Genomic DNA, 21,713 nt, shown 5'->3' with positions numbered 1-21,713 from the left:
TCCCCCCCCTTTCTTTTGGTCTTTCTCTGTTGATTTCGTTTTCGACAAATCTTTATTATTGATTACACTTTATTTGGCCTTACCTACAGGTCGACTTAGGAGGCTTTGCAATGCGGAGGGTTTCATAGAAATCCGGTTAACAATTCATCGACAATCTTGAGCACTTCATGTTTTCCAAAAAGAGGTCAAGATTAGAAGAGAAATGCATTGGTCTTTAAACGTTCAACGTATTGTGTAGGACTTGGCGAAATCCGTCTGACATATTCATGAACAAATTCTATTCTTGTGGTTTTCTCCGGCGATACGAACAGATGATCGAGATAAGTCAGATGCTTCTTCTCAGAAAAAGCAACTTCAATTCCTCCACATGATTCCGGTGATACCGAACTGACATTGAGGCATAAGCTGACGACTATGCGGATTATTATTATTTTTTTTTGCCAATCGCAATCCTTGAAAAAATAAGGATTAAAAAAAAATAGCAAATGTGAAAACTAACAAGCAGTTTGAAATTCAAACATTTCCCCGTGCTATTAACGGGAATACTGAGTAGAAACGTGAGCAATTATTCATCGATATGTTTATTTTTCACGTTGACATGTTTCAATATTTAAATGGATTGATGCAGGTATTGGGCTAGTTGGCATATCTTTAGCCAACGTCTGCTAGTCAGGCGTGTATAACATTGGAGCTTCTGTGCCAGCCGGATATGCAGTTATTCAAGGATGACGGTAACATCAAAGATGAAAAAATTCATCCTCCATTTTTGATTTCGTCTCAGTGAGTTTCAGACTTTTGCGATGAAGATCGAAGCATTTGCCATCAACCCAAGGCCCTCCGCCCAAGTTTCAGAACCTCCTCACTCCTCTTTCCAACCCCACTTCAATGCGGAAATGGCGTACAGCCCAGCAGCAACGTACTACGAAGGCTACCGGGCAGACAGAGTCAGCGCATTGATTTACACCCGAGGCTCTGCGTGTGTACCTTTGGTTGTCCGTTATTGTCCGTTGCTATGTGAAATAAAACATTACATCAGAAAGGAACCCCCTTTAAAAAAGAAATTGGTAATATTTCATAACAGCTTCTTTGTATGATTTCAGTTGTTAGTTATATGGCTGAATCCGATGACGCTCTTTACGTATTCGATAAAAGAGAAATTCACCTAAAAAACAGAAGTTTATTTTATCTGGATTCAAAACTCGAGTGAATATTCGATAGTAGAAAATCAATACAACGTAATCGATCAACGTCGTTTGAGTTGTATATCTAAAAATGGAACCTTCGGCTGGAACTTGCGACCATCAGAAATGGGGCAGTGGCTGTTAGTTATGCAGGCCTCTTTTTTTCAAGTAGCTATGCACAGCAAAAGTGAGAGTTAGTATGTGCGAGGCTTTCACACATCGGCAAGGGGCACCACAGCCACTGACCCGTGGATTAGCATATGAAATAAAAGAAAATAAGAAAACAAATTTTGGTTTCCAAATCGCGTTTATTTTCTTTCCACCGCAGTTCATTTTTTTATTGTTGTTGTTAGTCTAGCGTATTGTAGACTTCCTCTATATAGAACAGTGAATGTTTGATGGTTTCTATCAAAAATAAGAGCAAGGTAAAAAAAAGAAAACGCAACCAAGTGGATTGGCGTACTCTGGGTTCGCCTCTACACGCTCGGAGCAATTTTCTCGAGGCACTACGTATATATAGTCACAGTATATAGAGTAGTTGTGTGTACGTGCGCATGTTACATATACATGGAAGAAGAGCGAGAAAGAACACAGTGGCTGGGGTGGTCGAGACAAAAACAAAAAATCCATAGTTTATCCCCACGATGGAAGGCGGGGAACACGGGATCGGGTGGCAACACTAAAGGAGGTGGTAGAAGGAAGTCGGTGGGAGGGGGAGGAGAGCGAAATAGAAGACAGCATATCGTTAATGTAGCGCAAAAGAGGAATATCCAAACGCCAACAATAATGGGGAAAAAAAAAGAATAATAATATTTTACCGGTGTGATGCCATCACGGTATAAACTAGCAAATATGCATATTGAATCATTTGCGCCGTCATCATCAGAAAGGTTACGTATATTAGGTGTGTGATGATAATAGGCCTTCTCTTTGAAGTACCTCAATCCCCACAGGCTATACAATTTAATTAAAATGCTAAAAACTGAGCCTGGCTTTAAACCAGTCAAAGAAAATCACGATAATCTTTTTCCTATTTAACTGTTATCCCTGGCATTTAAACTGTAGACGCATTATCGGGGTACAATTGAAGAAAAACGTTTTACCGAGCGAACACATTTAAAAAAAAAACAAAATAAAATAAAAATAAATTGAACCATTTTTAATATTACAGAGGACATTTGGCGCAGAGAAGCAGCAGCTGGGCTTCATCGCACTAGCGCACATTCCTATATAGATCGCGTGAAAATTATCATTGGAAGCGTGACTTTGGACGATGACGTGTGACATTTGGTTGCTTTCCATCTTCTGCCAAAACTTGGCCGAGAGCTGATGGTGTCTTCTTTCGTCGCTTTCTATCCACACGTGCGTATGGCAGGCGATATAGGAAACACGTCGTAGCTGTCGGGCGGATGCGCGTCGTGTGATGGAGGCATTCCGCACGCATATTTATACGTAGTGAACACATACCAGCGTGTTTCGACTCAACTTTGACATCATTGGCATTGGGCCAACATCATATAGCTGGCACGGTGGTTGTTGAACTTCTTCTTCTTCTTCACCCACTTTTATTTTGCGTTGTTGTTGTTGCTGCTCCCGTCTTCTATTTGATTGTCTTACGACGCACTGTTTACATACAAACTGTCAGAAATGGTTTTGTTTTGTTGGGCGGTTATTTTCGGTTTGTTTGTCTGAACTCAGACGACCGATGTATCTAGAACAAAAAAAAAAAAAAGACACTTATAGCCACCACCACATAAAAATATAAGAAACATATAAAACATACAACATCTTCTTTCTTGTCTGCTTCTGCACGTTCTTTCTCTCTCCTCTTCGTTCTCCACCTTCTCTTTATTTTTTTTTCCCTTCTTCGTTTTCTTTATTTCCTTTTCTATCTTGTTTTTATTCGCCTTTTCCCTTTTTCTTTCCTCTCACGCTCAGTCCCGCTGCCTTTCAGTCGCTTGTGTTCTTTCTCTCGTTCCTCTTCTGTCTCCGTTCCATATGAACAAACGGCGCGTATATAGCGTAGTATCCTATAGTAAGGAGCGGTAAGGCTTTGAACGTCCTCAGTCGATACCCGAACAGGGTGCACGGCTGGACGTGATTCCGTCCTCCCCTCCTATCTACCCCACATCAACCTCACGAAAATAAATTACCCTAAATATTAAAATTATCAAAGCAAATTCAAAAAACAAAAAAAAGTACCGCGAGTTTTGAATTCCTTTTTTTTTCTGTCTTTGGTTTTAAAATTGGCAAAAACGAATTGAAAAGAAAAGAAAAACAATTACACAGGTTCCAGGTGAGTAAAACCAATCATCAAAAAGTGTTTGGCGGCCGCGGATCAAGAATCCTCTCTCCTCTAAAAAACAAAACAAAAAAACCAAAAACAAATCCCCCCCTCCGTTAAAGAAAAACCTAAATTACCGAAGCGCATAGATAATGAGTGGCATTTATTGTGTGTGCGTGTATATGTGCCTGTGCGTTTCGTGAGTGGTTTTGACGGCAGTGTGGTATATAATATTACGGCAGCAGCAACTTGTGCACCGATTTTTGTTCAGCTGCTGCATTTTCGTGCGGCCCACCCGACCGTATCTGCATATCCCGCCGCAGTCAGCGGACATCGTTATACACATCGTCGGCTGCTTTAGCTGTCGGTTCCAGTTCAGCAAAAAAAAAAAGTGGGGAACGGAGGGGATAAAGAAAAACTAAACCCACCTAGTTCTTTGATCTACCTGTAATGAAGGACCTTGCTGTTGATGGGGTGAACATTTCGATGACGCGGGTTGTGCTTTAGCGTGTTGCTTCAAAGTCGACTTTTCCTGAAGCGTTTGTCTTCATCCAGCGCTTTCACCGACCAGTTTGGTGGTTTCGAAATTCCTTTCGACCGTATGAAAAAATCTCGTGACACGGCATCAACAAAGTTGGGCCAACGCCTTTACATCGCGGCTCGATCCGCCATTAACTATGGATAATTTAGGTAAGTTAATTGTTGCTGTTTCATTTCATTTGACTTACGTAGCCTTATTTAGATATCAACCGTTCGTAAAATGATTGGTGGACGTGAAAACCACCTTCGAATTTCTCGTTTTTCACTTTAGCTATAGATCCTATCTAGCCTTATATAGAGGTCTCCAACCTACATTACCTGGAGATCGCGTGAAAACAATTGGTTTTGTTTTTTTATTATTCCATCCATAAAGAATTGGCAACCACAGAGCGAGAGATTGTGAGCATTTTTATTTTGACGCGAGATCGTTAGATCCCGCCGACGGGTGTCATATAGTTTTTCGCGTACAGCCCAAACTTTCAACTTTTCTTATTGGCAATTGCACTATCACAACAACTGTACCTACATACCGTCGTTTATACATTGCAGAAAAAAAGATTGACGTCCTAAGATTATACGAATCATAAAGCGTGGAAATACGTGGATAGTCGTAGGTTACACGATAGCGTATCGATTCGCCAATTGATGGGGTAAACGCAGCTGCTTTTAACACCTGTGCTGGTGGACGAAAAAAATATTCCGAGTTCATCGCTCTCAGCGCTTGCGTTGTCGGAGACGAAGAATCCGGTCCGACGCATCGTTTTCCTAAGGAAAAGGGAGAAAACAAATTGCGATGCACATGGCCAGAATTTCGAATTCATGCCACACGCATCGGATTATTTTGAATTAAAAAAAAACAGGAATTATATTTTACAACACAAAAAAAGTGCTGCTGTACACGCCGATTGCGTATTTATTGTGTTGTTTCCTGTTGTTGTTTTCCCATTTCCTCCTCGCTAAATTATTCAATACTATTGTTTGATAAAGGCCTTTTATTTGCAATAGTAGCCCATCACATCATAGTCGGCCACTTTTACAAATGTTAACAACCGTCGGATTCCTATGTCAATTCACTTTTCATCTGCCCCGAAGAGATTGCCATCGGTTTGTCATTTTTGGAATTCTCCAATTCTTTCAATCTATACGTGACGCTGTTACGGTTGACTATAACGTTATTCGTACGTGGAAACAAGATTTTGAAACAGGTGACAGAATTGAAGATCACGACCAAGCATAACACAGTTTGACGGGTGATGAAACAGAGACGTCCTGGTTTCAATGACAAGGCGCTTGATTCAGCACCGGTTTTTGTATTCGAATGGAACAGTAGGAAAACTAATCTGAAATTCCTGGGTGATTGTGTCCGGACTTTGATTCTTGTAACATTTAATGAATAGATCGGATTCAGTTCCACAGTAATTGACTGTTAGTAAGTTTGCATGCCAACCTAATTATAGAAAGGCAACAATATAAACATCCAATAGAAATAATTGGAGGGCGATAAAGCAATAGCCAGGAAAGGCAGACGGAAAAAGAACAGGAAAACTAGACGGAGAAAGGATCATTCCTCTTCGTCTATCGTTCAAAAACTTTAAGATTGGCAGGTAGATTTAATGATAGTTTAAAAAAAAATTAAGTCGGTACGAATTCCAGTGCAAACATTCACAACCGCAATAATCGGGTCTGTATAATACGCAAAGAATCATGTTAAAAACGAAATTAAATGCACCGTATTTCGTACAGATGAACTACGTTCTAGGTGATCCAATTGCCCGATGACCTTGCAAGCCGAGTGTCGTACACGCTACTGTAATGACAACAGCGGGAGACGAAATAAATCAGCAATGACGCCCGTGTTCGGAACCTTATAGCTCCGCGCCATGTCGGACGTCAGTTATCAATTATATATACGACGGTGGTAGCAGATCCGTCCATCTAGTTCCTATTCGATATTTCGTTGCCTCAATGCGTACGTGCTGAGCTACCAGGTGCATTTCCGTCGCTATGGTGTACTATATACTTTACACTCCACATCGCATTGCATCACAATCATGTTGAGAGGTCACGCTGGGTGGAAGAGGGCAAGTCGGAAGGAGCGCTCCGCTAAGTGAGGAACGCTGTTTCCTCATAATAGATTTCATTGCTCGATAATAGCAGAAAACTTCACCGAAACTTACGTCTAGCTAGCCCTCGTCTATTAGGAGACTATAGAAGACCCTTGTAGTTTCATCGCTACTCCTCTAGGGATGGTGAAAACTGAGAGAAAAAGGGAAGAAGGTGAACGAACTCGGACGTTTCCAGCTGAATGTGAAGCTGTTTTCTTGCCCTACGAAATTGCAAGTGCAAAAAAGCTGGGAGAATTTCATCATCATGTTTTTCTCTTTAGTCGTCCCTAGCGTTTCCTTCCTGTTCGTGAACATCTAGCACATCCAGCAGCACAAAGATGTCAGCCGTATAAGACGGGAGTTGTTAGAAATGCTTAGATGATTGAATTGCTTTATACTGCTATCTACCATGCTACTATAGCTGTGCCAAGAAGGGGAACGAGCAGAGAACGTACCAAGATGCCTTCGTACATTCTGATGCGTTCCACTCTTACATTCTACTCTGCCAGTTTGCCCATCCATTTGGAGCAAAGTCCGGAGGGACAGCGGCATGGCTTCTAAGAGCCACTACACTTCGATGGGAAGTCTTGGAGAGGGGGAGATGGATAAATGCTTGTAAAGGAAAGAAAGAAAAGGAAAACTGATGTTTGTAGTGAGTCTTGGAACAATCGAAAGTTTGTAAAATAACATTAAAGAAAGGCATTTGTCATTTCTCTTTGGTTTTCTTTCTGATCAAAGAAGAAACGACAGTACAATGTCGATAAATAATCACATTTGGCATTATTTACGATGGTGATAGACTGGAAATCGATCAATCGATTTCACGGTAGCCGGGTGGAACAGATAATTTAAAATTTCATAGTTGTTATTATCGAGCCCAGCAATTGCCAATTCCCGAACATAGTAGACACTCTACTGTTGATAACCAAGTTCCGATTTAACGCATGAATCAATAAATAGGACTATGAAAATTGAAGAGGACGTTTATCGACTCTCAGCACTTTTTTAAATCGCTAAACATATTTTTGTTTTCGTATTTTCTTCGCTGCGCCTTCGCTATCATTTGACCTTTTCCATCTCTGTGCCTTTACAAGGAAAACTGCCCATAAGATTCCTTGACATTTCCATTAGAATTGACGGAGCATTCCTCGGTTTTTTTTCTTTCTCTAGTTGTCATTGATGTTATCGAGTAACATTGGTTCTTCCTACACACACAAAAACCTTGGTCCATCAGGGTAGGAGGCAATGTCCAAGCTGGCCATTCCTGTATGACAGGTTCCTATGGCAACGCCAAACAGTGATACATTAGTCCATCCTTTTCTGAATTCTTTTGCAACTGTTCTATGTCATGCTGATGGATTAGACTATTCGACGTTGTCTTGACCGACTCCCATCTTTTTACGCCGAGAAACGGATGCATCAAAGCGAGTGCGATGCATGTGCATCTATAATAATTATTAAAAATAATTCGCGCTGTAACACGTACCGCTTTACCTCCGCACTTCGTGTCTTGGAGACATCAAAATAATTTTTTCTATATGTTCCCTAGCAACGTTCGCGATCGCCTTTGCAATGCGGAAAAAGTTATTTTCGCTTGCGTTTTGGTTGCCATTCCATCACACCAAAAGTTACCTAATACTTCAACTACTTGGCTCTCTGTTACGGTGCATTACCATTCTTTCTCTATCATCCAATTTCATCCACGCCCTCCTCTTGAGACTGTACCATATTCTAAGACAGGTATATATGTATAGGTAGCCTACAATTGAGGTGCATCGAAAAAAGGGTCTTTTTGCGGATGCGCGCAACTTGCAAGAGTGCGGTTCGACGAGCGGTACCATTACTGCAGCTACTAGAACTGAATGGATCGATACGAATTGCTGTCTTAACAAGGGCAAAGCCACTATTTTCTTACCGATGGCACCGTCACTATTTAGCGAGCGTTGTCACGTTCCAGAAATAGACGTGCCTACGGTTGTATTGAACGCCTTGGTCAAAGGGGATTGAAAAGAAAAAGGGAAGCAAGTCGGTTCACACGCATAAACAAATATCGCACTAAAGTATATTAGACATTCGTGTGGGGACTATTTATTTTCCAAATAGAATGAAACGATGATGACTGATCGAATAAACGTCAACATTTGATGACAATAAGAGGAACGAAGCGAAGGAAAATGAATAGGAAATAAAAGGCGGTTGGTTTTCAGATATTGGATACAATGTGGCGACAGAAGTGCTAAATAAATCAGCTTCCCTGTGAAATAAATGACATCCCTTCTGCACATCAGTGGCTCCCTGCTATCCTCTGATGTGGTTGCAAAGTCCCGAAAAACCGAGGAGACCCTAAACCGATTGTCACGATCCCAGATGTGCTGCGACTGGCACTCAACAACGGTATACCTTGTCGTTCCATCAAGATCGTGAAGATCCCACGAGACTTGCCGACTGATTTCGTCGCTCGCCTCTTCCATCTTTTTGCCAATTCTATTTCGTTTTGTTCCATTTCTTTTCCCGTCGTCGACTTCGATTTCCCGAGTATTTGTCTTTGGTCTTGTTTGATGATGGACCGACGTCCTGATTGCTGAACCGGCAGCGGAGCCGTCAGATGTCGTCTGATTCGCATACAAAACGGAAAGACAAACAAACGAAGACAAAAGAAAAAAAAAGAACAACAAAAATGTCACATTTGTAGTCATCGCTTGAATGCTCTAGAGTCATATTGACCAGCATCTCTACGTTACACACACACACACACGGATATATCTTCCAGTCTACTTGCAGTCTCGTCTGCCACCGTCTGCGGGCGTGACAAAGTCAATGCGACTCATGCTACGGTAAACACGAAAGCTACACCCCTTTATTCTTGAAGTCATCTGTCATGCAGACCCCCCCCCCCACATGTCACCGGGCTGACCAACGGCAAGGCGGCCAATTTTGTCAACCATCCATCCAGCTGTTTTTTTGTTTTTTTCATTCTCCTCCCAGTTGTTGGGACGTACATGCTTTGAATAATCGATTTTATATGCGACTCTTTTTCTTCGCTGCTGGCTATGAACCTCACCGATGGTTCGCTATGTAGACTTGAAAAAAAAAAATTGAATGCATAAGCAGGCAGGCACAGACACTGGGAGAAGAAAATAGGCTAGGAATCGATTTAATGTCATCCAGGAAAAAACTTGATCCAGCAGCTGGCGTCGGTATAATGTACATAGAAGATATAGCATATGGATATATTTGATGCTGCTGGGGAAACTGGCCTACTCGGCATAATAGCACGGGATTCAGTTGCTGTCAGTTTTCACGTACAATTTCCCTCACTCGTTAAATTTGCTTTCTTTTTCTCCTTTTTCAACAAGGCCGTGCTTCCTGCTACGCTTCGCACTCGCTTTTATCCTAGGCAGACTATAGAGCACTCTAGTTTGGCTTTTATTCTTTTACTTATAACTCCGTAAGAGAAGAAAGAACTAAAAGATCGAATGGATACACTCAAGATGATTCCCTAACGGGCCTGCTTCACTCAAAAAGGTTTTTTGGTGGAGACGGATGAAACTTTTCTTTTCTGCCGCCTAGTTACGTAGATCAATAAATAAACGATTTGACTCGCGAATACATTATTTTGTACAAGAGCTTCTTGCATTTCAACTGAACATTTACTATTTATCGATTTGCAGAACGTCGATGCTATTTTAACATCTGTGCGTGAACAAAAGCAAAGAACCCGAAGACAACCTAACAAACAAACCAAAAACTTTAACCATGGAGACCAGTCGGTTAGGACGACGGCGAGGAGTTTCCCACCAACAAGATTTGGCGCAAAATGAGAGCAGACGAGATGGTAAGAATTCACGGTTTCATCAGAGCCATGAACAATTGAGTCAGAAGCAAAACGATCGAGATGTCCCTGCCTTAGAAGGCAACATCCTCATCGGTCCGACAATAGCTAGCCGGACAAGAAACAAACCTGAAATGGCAAACGTTGCTGACCAGAAACGATGTTTGAGTTGCCAAGTTTCGACGGTGGAGTCGTCCAGCACTCGCCTTTCAACAGCGTCGGTTCGCCAACAACACGACCACCACCCTGGGCAAAGACGACAATTGAGATCAATGCCAGCGCTCGTGTGGCTGAGTGCAGCTCTGTTACTCATGTGCTCATGGGGCCCAACGGCGACGCGGGCAACTCGACTTGGGCAGCACGGAACAATAGCGACGAGTGCAGGAAGTGCCGCCGATCACGACTATCATACTAGCGGAACTCACACGACGACAACGGCTGAAGACTATGAAGATCCTTCGCTCATAATCAACACGCAGGCGGGCAGAATTCGTGGCATGACGGCCGTCGCACCCACCGGTAAGCAGGTGGACGTATGGAACAGCATTCCATTCGGACAGCCGCCCGTGGGAGATCTACGTTTCCGCCATCCGAGGCCTATGGATCCGTGGGACGGCATTAGGGACACCCGTGACATGCCCAACTCGTGTTGGCAGACGATGGATGATTTCTTCGGCAATTTCGCTGGCTCCACTATGTGGAATGCAAATACGGAAAGGAATGAAGATTGTCTTTACCTGAGCGTGACAGTGCCCCGGCCGCGACCCAAGAACGCAGCTGTCATGGTCTGGATCTTTGGCGGAGGGTTTGTCACTGGATCGTCGACACTTGATGTCTATGACCCAAAGATCCTCGTCTCTGAGGAATCCATCATCTACGTGACGCTTCAGTATCGAGTGGCTTCTCTCGGATTTCTCTATTTTGACCAGCCGGGCGCACCGGGTAACATGGGCATGCTCGACCAGACGATGGCCCTTCAATGGATCCATTCTAACATCGCTCTCTTCGGCGGTAATCCAAACAACATTACCCTGTTTGGTGAATCGGCCGGAGCCGCTAGTGTCTCTATGCACCTGCTGTCACCGCTCAGTCGCAACCTGTTTAGTCAGGCCATTATGCAAAGTGGATCAGCGACAGCTCCGTGGGCCACAGTCGACCGAGAAGAGACCATCATCCGTGGACTGAGACTCGCTGAAGCTGTTGGCTGCCCACACAGCCGGGCCAATCTCAGCTCAGCGTTGGAATGTTTGCGGACCATTAACGCTTCAACACTTGTCAACAATGAGGTAACAATCGCGCCGATGATTCAATCCATTTTCGAAAGATTGTTTAATTTGATTGCTTTAAACCCACATTTAGGTGGCTCCGTTGGGTATTTTGGAATTCTCCTTCGTACCAATCGTCGATGGCGCCTTTTTGGACGAGTCGCCAAAACGTTCACTAGCAACACGCAACTTTAAAAAGTGTAACATCATGATGGGCAGTAACACGGAAGAGGGCTACTTCTTCATCTTCTACTACCTTTACAATTTGTTTCCCAAAGAAGAGAATGTCTACATCAATCGAGAGCAATTCTTGCAGTCGGTCCAGGAGCTGAATCCGTTCGCCAACAGCATCGCTCGTCAGGCCATCATCTTCGAGTACACAGACTGGTCGAATCCGGACGATCCAATTCGTAACCGTGACGCCCTGGACAAGATGGTCGGTGACTACCATTTCACATGCAACGTCAACGAGTTTGCACATCGCTACGCCGAGATGGGCGGCAGCAACAACGTTTACATGTACTATTACACGCATCGCTCGTCGACCCAGTTGTGGCCAACCTGGACAGGCGTCCTCCATGCTGATGAAATCAATTTCGTTTTTGGAGAACCACTCAATCCCACCAAAGGCTACCAACCTCAGGAGATTGCGCTCAGCAAAAAAATGATGCGCTATTGGGCTAACTTTGCCCGTACTGGGTAATTTTTTGAAACATGATCTTCATTTTTATTAGAATTGCCATTCATTGCGTTAATCGCTGGACAGTAATCCAAGCAAGAATCCCGATGGTTCTTGGACCCAAGAATATTGGCCAGTTCACACTCCTTACGGACGAGAATATCTCACGTTTGCTGCTAACCATTCCTGGGTGGGCCGTGGACCTCGACTAAGGCAATGTGCTTTCTGGAAAAAGTATCTACCTAGTCTCAAAACGGCTGCAGGTAAGAATGTCTCTCTTCCATGACAACGCGCACGATTTCCCACTGGTAGTACCTAAAGATCCTTCGATGCTCCCGAGTCTTTTTTTTTACACACCCAAACTTTAAAATGCTGTCTACTTATTTTATTGGCGAAAGAAGAGTCACGTTGGCTCTAATAAGCTTAGTAATAGGGTGCGGTACGGTGTCGCTATAAAATAGCGTGACGTTATTGCTTGTTACACGGCCTCGTTTAGACTTCAGTAAAAAAAAAAAAAGGGCTCGTGAGGTCTTCTAGACGTTACAGTTCTGATGGCAATAGGGAGATAAACTGTTGGCTGTATAACGACGACAGGCGTCGTTACTAGTTTCCGTTCATTTCTGTATTTCCATTTTATTTTATGTCTTTTTCTTATCGTGCCTCTGAACGCTTCAAACGGTAAGGCTTATTAAAGAGCCCCGAAACGCTAAATGTTCTGGTATCATTGCCCGCCCTTCTTTTGCTAGACGTCGTTAACGTCCAACAGCAACAGCCAATAACGTGAGGCTCTCAACGACACAGGGAAAGAAATTGAGTGCTTAAGAAGACGTTTCTGATAGATGTGGAGTGAACTTGAGCACCTGTGTACACGGCATACACTCTTCTTGTTTATCCGGTTATCAAATAATGTCTTATGTCCATCCAGGGTTGGGGGGGGAGGTAAGGGGAAAGGATCCTTGCGGATGGATCGAGAATCCGAATGTAGGTATTTACGCTGCACGTATAGCTATCATCCACATCGTTCATCTATGCCGCTAGAAACAAATAAAGGGAAGAATTAATCAAAAACAAATGAGATTGGTGTTAAGAGGCTCATTCTCTTCGCTGAGAAACTCAGTTGTTCTAATAAGGATTCAGAATTTAAAATGTTGAGTTGCTGAATTGGCAACGTTTAAGAGTATATGGCCATATAATGTACTCAGTAGGGACGTGGGCTTTACTCAACTGACGACAAGTGTTTGAATTCAGCACTCGAGCGCTTCCTGTCGGTTGCTCGTTCTTACAGTTGTGAAAGAGGTGCACTGGCACTCATCTTCCCAAACGTCATCAGAGAGGGGAGTAAAGGGCAAGGAAGAGTGCAAAGTGAGAACGAGAAATAACAGCACTATATAAGAAACCTGCAACAGTTTAAGCTGGAATATAATTTGATCCTTTGCACAGTAAGAACTGGGTGGAGTCAGCTGACGATAGCAGCGCTGCGCAAATTTTTACAGGAGAGAAACAATCAACGATAAGCTTCAAGTTTTTGTTTCTAGTCAGAGTGGGTGGATCAGCTGTCAGGATCCTCCATTTGCCCAGGACCCGACAGTGCAGTACATCTACCCAATGGATGTGATCGATCAAGACGTCACAGCGCAACCATCGGCATAGTTTGCTTTGCGGCCATCTTTCTTTTTTTTTTTTCTTTTTACCCAGAACTCTTATCACATTTTTTGAATGATACTACTCTGTTTTTTCTTTTATCCTCTTCGGTCTCAGCGGTCGGTTCCGTCCTCCACATTTATTTGCGACGACTGCAATGTGAGCAGAGTTTCCTCTCGCTTGACATAACTTGACATTGTGTGTAGCGTGCATATGGCTCGTACCGAATCCCTAGAGAAATCGGCGGTTGGCCTTCCTCTTCCGTTTCCCCGAGTTCCGCTCTAGAAGGACCTAGCGTAACATATAGCTTGACTGTTAGTACTTCCCGCCCACCACAGTTCTTCATCAAGAAACGTCAACCCTGTTGACGTCAGAGACGGTAGCCATTTTTCCGTGAATAGTGCAGTGGAAACCTTCGTTCCGGAAGAAATCCACGACTTATGACGTATTAGCTGCATCAACCAAGCAAAAATTCAAAATTACTTGCGTCATGTTCTTTTGCCTCTCAAGCCAATCGGATCAACAACCGCTGACACCATCACCTGGGTAGGTGGGTGGATGAAAAAAGAAAGTGGGTAGCACAATTTCTTGCATGCAAAACTTGTTAACAAGGAACACAGAGAGCGAAAAAAAAAAAAATCAATTCATCAGCGGATGTTTTTCAACCTTCAGCTGTTTTGTTTTTTTAACGTCTAGTTACGACTCCCTGAAAATCGCTGTTACAGCTCTCGCAGTCTCTTTCGAAGCAGTTTCAGTTCGGCTAACGAGCAATACCGTACATGCACGCGATTCTACATGTCTCTTGATGATAACAGATGAGCAGTCGATATCGATTGGACAGACTGAACAAACACAGACTAAACAAAGAAAGAAGAATTGTCTTATCTTTATTTTTGCTTTTTGCTTTTCTTATTCTTATTATGTGGACACGTAGCCAATCTGCAACAGCCGCCAGCCCAGTGCCCAACCAGCAGCGGAGTGGCTTCCTTGGATCGACAGGATATTCTGACTTTCTGCTCGCTTATAAGCGTCGCTTTGTGGGTCATGGTTGAGCTTCGAAATCAGTGCTGAAATCCTCGACGATGACGTCTAACTATATATCGTCCTAACACGCCCTTAACCCACGCATCCTTAAGACTTGGAGAAGTGCCAGCGGGTCGGGCGGCGAAAGAGAAATCCAGGAATAACAATCACCAAACAATGATCCCGTCAAAGATTAATCAGCTTACTGTCGAAGATTTTCAAAAGAGTAGAGAATTGAATGATGAGAAAAGGCAAAGAAAAAAAGGACAAAATTATTATTCTTTTCAATGCAAACGACAGTATCGTCATTTTCTGTGGGTGCGGTCACGATGTTCCCATAAGAGAGGAGCATGGTGCCAATCATCTCTAATGTACTGTAGTTGATTATGTTCTTTTATACAGGCCAGTATGCAAACACTAAAATAACCTATCCCTCCACACCTTTCGTCAGTTGCACCATCTCCTTTGCTCGTGCTCTTGTGAACAATTTTTGCGTGTGATCGCATCTTCAGTCTAACATTTAATTTAATATCATTAAGTCCTACAGCGAAGAGAGAAAAAAAACTGACAAAACGTACATGAATGAGGAAGGTATATGTAACCGCAGGGTTGTTGAATTCGGTTGTGTCAATCCCTTTCTGGGATTGAGTTCATTAATCCACTTCGTACGCCACAGACTGAGAGGGCTCATTTGTAAACCATTGAATAGTTGATTAGTTGTTTTTACTTTTCTTATCGGCATTCCTTTGTTTCTCTCTCAAAACGTTTGATGATGATTAGTTGGGTGACTTTGCATAAACAATTTTATATGCAAATTCCGTTGAAGAATCAATGAACGGTTCTACATGAAGACCTAGGCGGCGATGACCCAAACATTCATCATCATTCGCAGCTTACAGTTCATCACTGCCAATATGAGCGAACAAAAGAAGCCTGGAAGAAAATTGCTACTGTTTTCGTTAACTTCTACACACCTCAACGGCAAACTACTTTAGAACGGGGAAACTTTGATTGTAGTAACACATCCATTCTGTTGTTTTAAACGACGACGATAACGTTCCCTGGCCTATCCAAATCCGTCAAATTTACTCCTCGTTCTCATTACATTTACCCTGTTTCTTGTTGGTATACAACTTCTGTTGGTTTTGCAACTCACGTTTCATCTTTTTACTTGACTGGACTGAGCTCAGTTTTTATTTTTCAAAGTTAATTTGATATCATATATTTGAATCGGATTTTGATGCATCGTCATCTGTGCTGACATGTTTTGTTGATTTATTTACTACTGATTTTAAATTTTTCTTTTTTCTTTATTTTTTTTTTTTTACTACCGATTTGACTGGATTCATTATATTTATCATCCTTTGGGATATCGCTGAAGTTTTTTATGTAGCTCCACCATGGACACTGCCGTTTATCTTCAAATTGCCTTGCTAGCCTACTTCTGTCTCATCATCTACCACATGGCTCTTTATGACAAAAACATTTTAATTTGTACATATAGACGACGCAAAAGCTGAAAAAAAAGGAAAAAGAAAAAGAAAAGAAAAGAAAAAAAAAGTCCGAAACAAATGCAACTTATCCAAATGCACTCACTTTTAGACATTTTAATGAAGGATATCGTTTCTGATTTCCATTTCGGTTGAGTTTTGCAAAGTAATTGCACTCTGAGGCGGTGCATCTATCATCTTGCTTAACAAAACATTTCGTTGCATTTTCCTTTTTTGATCGGCAAAAAGAAAAAAAAAATTGAGAAATTACACGTCGCATTCCACAATCAACAATCAATATCCTTGCAAGACTAAGAAAAAAAAATGATTAAAAAAATATTTCAAAATCTGAAAGAAAACAGGACGACAAAAGCAAAGACATTACAGAACAAAACGCTAATTATTATACCCTGGGATATACCTAACCTAGATATTAATTGCACCTGTCAAATGTTATTATTAAACAGTGTTTATCATTTGGAAGAACTTCGTTTCATTTTCCAAATTATCATTAATATTATTATCATCGATACTAGTTTTAAAAATAATATTCTTATTGGCATGATATATTTCTCGTTGTTCAAGTCGATTCATTGACAAATTACTGTACCAATTATTAGATGTCATCATGTTTCAATTTTAAAAAAGAAAAAAAACAAAAAACAAAACAAAAAACACGCATACACAAACTTTACCAAGTCCCATCTCATCCACTATTTCCCTGTTATAGCCCTTAATTGGTTTTCATCTAAATACTTTACAATAGCCACCGCTTGAATATACATTACTCGAGTCCAACTGGTTCCTTATTCAAATTTGTGTAGCGTCTCTCCTTGGTTGGACAACGTTTTTCGCTCACCTGTCTCGTGAATGTTGGCTGTTCTTTGAACGGATGCAAAAATACAATTTCAAAAAAAGGATAGTATAGGTCAGTGTACTATAAATACTATAATGTTTGTATTTTCTTGGTAAATACGTATAGCCACCGAACAGTTGCGCACTGTAAAGGGCTGTGTTTCTATACCTTGGATGCATAGTACGTCTACGTCTCGCAGTGTCTTTCGACACAAAAGTTCCAAATGTATTGATCGTAGGTCTCCTAACAGCGTTCTACAGTCTATGTTCCCGATGAGAAACGCAGACCATAATTTAAACGGTACTGGAGTCTGTGCCCGCAACGGCGGACTGCTGTAGCATGTGATGCTGAGACGAAGTAAAGTTCCCATCTTTAACACATTTACCACAAATTGACAGGAGAATTCTTCGTTCATTCTAAGGTTCCAAGGCATAACCGCACGTGAACTTCCTGTCCGGCAAATATAGTTTGTCTGCATCTGTCTCTCCGCACCTCGTTACAGGTGAGAATTTACTTTAGTCAGGTATAGCTTTGCAACGCTTAGCAGGAAAGCGAAGCCCAAAAGAAGAAAAGAGTGTTAAACGGGTTGCCTTTTCCGCGGATACGGTTATGTTAGGCTGGAACTCAAGAAGACTATCCTGCTCATAGACTAAATGCCGTAATGGAGATCCTTATTTGCATGACGTGTAATTTAATCATTATCGATCGTTATTAGCTCAGGATATATTGTCGTTACACATACCCACCCGACTTGGGTTTCTGCATCGTAGCTCTTCTTGACGACGAAGTTGAAATCTGTGGCAATTATTTAGTGCAATATTTCGTCCCCCCCACCCGGATGTTATTTTTCACTGAACCCTGTAACCCATTAAATATTGCCACACGTTCACTACGGAAGAAGACACTCATTCTACGGAATGCTCAAGAGCACACGCTCGATTGTTCGACGTTGTTGTATGCGAAAGTAATAAAACAGAAAATTATTAGTTTATACTGTATAACATTCACCTTTCACAGATTCAGATAGCCAATGTTTTTATCGTTAGGTACATAAATAGTGGTTTCGATACTACACAACGTCTGAAATCGCACACTGATTCCCTTTTTGGCCGCAACAATCTTTATTATTGTTTCATTATAAAAGCAACCGCAATATGTTACTAGACTAATACTGCCCACACTGACAATATGCAGCAATGGATGGAGTAGTATATCAAGTTGAACCAGACCAATAACAAATAGATAGCATTCAAGAAAGGTTATGCACACATTTTTATAGAACATCACACATGACTATTGATTTGGTGCGAAGTAATTGAAAACTCCACCCCAACCTATGGGTCTAACCACCCCGTCTGCCGACTGCCGACTAAATGTTCGATGTACTTCTTGCACTTCTAGCGGACTTAATCGGAGTAACGTGGTGAGTACTGGGACAAGTCGACTGCGCTCTTCTCCTCGAGGCAAAGTAACAAACTGAAAAGGAGAGAAAATAAGAACAATCTTTAGTTGCAAGTTAAATCCATCACGTTTGTTCGGGAATCACTTTAATCCTTACTTTCAGAACAACATTTTTCAAGTACTCAAGGTTTTCGATGTGTTTCTGTCGTTCTTCAGATCGTTCTGCACGCCTTATTTCCTCTTTTAACGCATCGGCAAGTTGCGAGAAGCGAGCTTCATTAGCTTCTGATTCTGCTAACAGAGCAGCCAAATGTTTGCAGCGCTTTTCCACAATCGCCAGGGATTCGCGGTGTTGTTCATAGGAAATCATTACCGATTCATTTGGGAAAACAACAGTATCTTCAGAAGCAAGTTGAGAACTCAATAATAGCTCTAATGGAATAGGCTTCCGCGAATCGTTCTCCGTGTCTTCACGCTGTCGGTGGGTCACGTTTCCATCTTCAGACCCTTCACCCCGTTCTCTTTCTACCATTACATAATCGTCACGTCGTTGATCACCTGCAAAAGTAAGAAAATGAAGGCAGGCTATAGATAATCAGATATTCAATGGATTATACTACCTTTCATAATTGGACTGACAGTCCGTTGTGCCTGATAATTTGTTACTACTTTCTGTAATCTTGCGGATTCAAATGCAATTTCATCGAGATTGTTTTGCAATTCCAAGATTTCTTGGTTATGGCGCAACTTCAGACCATCCATTTGTTCCTAAATGACAAGATTGTTTAAATTAACACCAATGAATTTCTTTACGTTCGGAGGCTAAACGTACCCGATGTAGAGAGGCTAGTAATTGATTATCGCTCTGCAACCGAGAAACTTGCGCTTGATGTTCTCGTTTGATTATTTCTATTTCAGATTCGGCACGCTCTAACCGTTGACGCATAGTTTCAACGGCTGATGTTTGGGTTACTGCATTTCGTTCCTTTTCCGATCGCAAATTCGATACTTCACTTTGTGAGAACACCAGCTGTGACCTGAATACACACACCATTAAGATTTATACTTTTCCACCAACATAACGATCAATTAAATCATGACTAACTCAATTTCAGCTATTTTCGTTTTAAGAGCCTCGACAACACGCTGTAACATTTCCCGTTCAACTTGATCCGTATTCAAATCGTTAACGGCTTCTTTTGACGACAGAGATGCAGGGTTTGCTTCTGTCTTTTGCTTTTTCAAAACGCTTGTGGCGCGTATCTTGTAATTGTCATATTCAGCACGGAGCTCAGAAAGTTCTAGATGGAGGTTATCTCTCGTAACCTTTTCGGTGGCTGCCGATTCTTCCAGCGCCACAAGTTGCTTGCGCAGTGTCTCAATGAGAATCGCCGATCCTGTTTGTACCTTGTGAAGTTCGGTGTTGACTGTCGATAACTGTAATTTCAGATTGTCAACCTCATTCTCTTTGGATTCTGCCCTGGCAATAACATGGCGAATTTCCGTTCTTTGTTGTAGTAGTTCGCTTTGACATGAATCTAGTTGTAGCTGAATTGCATCCAAAGTCATCTGTTAGATGACAAGGAGATTAAGGAACGAGTATAAACACACAAGAATATTTGAAACAAATAAAACAAAACGTCATACTTTTAATTCTGCCCCTCGCTGTTGTTCCGTGGCAACTTGCTGTTCCAATAACTGAATTTGTATTTGTAGGCCAGATTTTTCTTCAGTAAGTTGATCGACGAAATTTTGTTTTGAAACAAGTTCTTTTTTCATCGCATCCAGCTGGGCATTCAAATCAGACACCGATTTTTCGTAGTCCGTTAGTTCCAATTCCAGCAGGCTCTGTTTCTTCGACTCCTGTTTAACGGCTTGATTTTTCTTATTGAGTTCATCCACAGTGCAGCTCAACTGCTTGATTTCGCTTTTGAACCGATCACATTCCTTGCTCAACTCAACGCGTAGGATTTTTTCTGACTCGTTTTCCTTTCGACAGTCATCATACAAGAGTTTATGTTCTTGAATGGACATTTCTAAAGCTTTTTTGGAAATCTCAAGATTGGCTACAGTTGTTTTTAGGACAGATGCTTCATTTTTAAATTCCTCTGCTCTTTGCCTACTATTTGCAAGTTCTTGGATTGAATTTTCACAATCTTTCTTCATCACATTTAGTTCCGATTTTTTCGCATCTAATTCGTCATTCAAGCGATCAATTTCCTTTTGGGCTGCCTGAATCGAACATAAATTTATGTTTTTATGACCTTCTGGATGATGCTACTAGAATGATTGATTATGATTTACCTGCAGATTTAATGGATTATTAGAAATATTTCTGTTTTTCTCATCTACTCTCAATAAAGCGAGCTGATTTTCCTTGTCGTGCAACTGATTGTTTTGTTCCGCAATCTTTCGCTTCATTCTTACAGCTAACATTTTTAACTTGTTGTATCTGTCTTCTAGGGAATCTTCGACATCTTTCATGCGGTGAATTTCTTCAGCTTTGCTTACGGTTGATGTACTCAGAATTTCACTTTGCGTTTCGAATTTATTTCCTTCGCTCTCCAACAGCTCGATTTTCCGCTCCTTCTCCGCCACCAACTGAAGGAAGGTTTCAGTCTTCACCTGGCCAAAGATAATAATTAGAAAATAACGCAAATATTTAGAAATCCGCGAAAAGGAAAGGAGTGAACAAGACAATCTTAGATTTTATGCAGAGTACCTTAAATTCTTTTTCATTTATTTGGCATTTCTCTTCTAGTCGAGTTATGGTTTCACCTCTTTGTTTCAAAACATCATTCATTTTATTTAATTCTTCCACAAAACCATTTTTTTGCTGCTCATAGCTTTCTTCAAGGGTTTTAAGCTTTGCTTCCATGTCTTCACTTTGAGAGAGTAATAAGGTTTTTTCTTCATTTCTTAATTTCAATTGGGATTCCAAATCTGAAATTTGTAAAGTTAAGGAAAAGCCTTGACAATCTGTGTGGTCATGTTGGTCTCTGCTGGCAGAGTGTTTTTCCTGTGTGACCAACTGGGAAGCTTGACCCTCAAGATTAGAAATTTTATCAAGAAGATAACTTTCTCTTTGTTGAGCTTCTGCATATAAAAATAGAAAATAAGTAAAAGTTACTAAATGAATAAAACAGTTAGCACTTAATACATTTATTTTTCAAGGTGCTGAGCTACCACCTACCGTCTTTGGCTTGTTTTTCTCTTTGTGCAAGAGCAAAATAACTCTTACAGCGCTTTAATAGTTCATCCCGATCTAACTCTTCTAAAGCTACCTTTTTATTGCCATTGTTTGGCTTCCCAATACTATCTTCCATTTATATTATTATGTTCTTTACACTTGTCAACTTACACATAGAACTTCTAACGTGTCAAAACTGGTGGATTGACAACGCAAACACTACATC

The 21,713-nt window shown here is 41.5% G+C and overlaps 2 protein-coding genes across 2 annotated transcripts; one reads left to right on the top strand and one right to left on the bottom strand.

Annotated features, from left to right (window-relative positions):
• The first annotated feature begins 3,150 nt into the window (after window positions 1–3,150).
• Window positions 3,151–16,960, top strand: LOC116918560 (acetylcholinesterase). The gene is made up of 5 exons (XM_032924272.2): window positions 3,151–4,155; window positions 9,782–11,228; window positions 11,302–11,906; window positions 11,974–12,149; window positions 14,462–16,960. Exons 2-5 carry the CDS (start codon window positions 9,867–9,869, stop codon window positions 14,596–14,598), a joined length of 2,280 nt encoding a protein of 759 aa, XP_032780163.2. The 5' UTR covers window positions 3,151–4,155; window positions 9,782–9,866; the 3' UTR covers window positions 14,599–16,960.
• A 916-nt stretch (window positions 16,961–17,876) lies between these two features.
• On the bottom strand, window positions 17,877–21,708 carry LOC116918561 (GRIP and coiled-coil domain-containing protein 2). The gene is made up of 9 exons (XM_032924273.2): window positions 21,491–21,708; window positions 21,020–21,393; window positions 20,602–20,922; window positions 19,945–20,529; window positions 19,403–19,866; window positions 19,130–19,334; window positions 18,918–19,065; window positions 18,455–18,855; window positions 17,877–18,372 (listed from the first exon to the last, which is right to left on the bottom strand). The coding sequence occupies exons 1-9, from the start codon at window positions 21,621–21,623 to the stop codon at window positions 18,190–18,192; spliced, it is 2,814 nt and encodes a 937-aa protein (XP_032780164.2). The 5' UTR covers window positions 21,624–21,708; the 3' UTR covers window positions 17,877–18,189.
• Between the last annotated feature and the right edge of the window lie 5 nt (window positions 21,709–21,713).

The sequence above is a fragment of the Daphnia magna genome, linkage group LG3 (genome assembly GCF_020631705.1).
Source record: "Daphnia magna isolate NIES linkage group LG3, ASM2063170v1.1, whole genome shotgun sequence".
In the NCBI taxonomy this organism is placed as follows: domain Eukaryota; kingdom Metazoa; phylum Arthropoda; class Branchiopoda; order Diplostraca; family Daphniidae; genus Daphnia; species Daphnia magna.
Note: the sequence above shows the minus strand (reverse complement) of the source record. Positions and strands in the feature narration are given on the sequence as shown.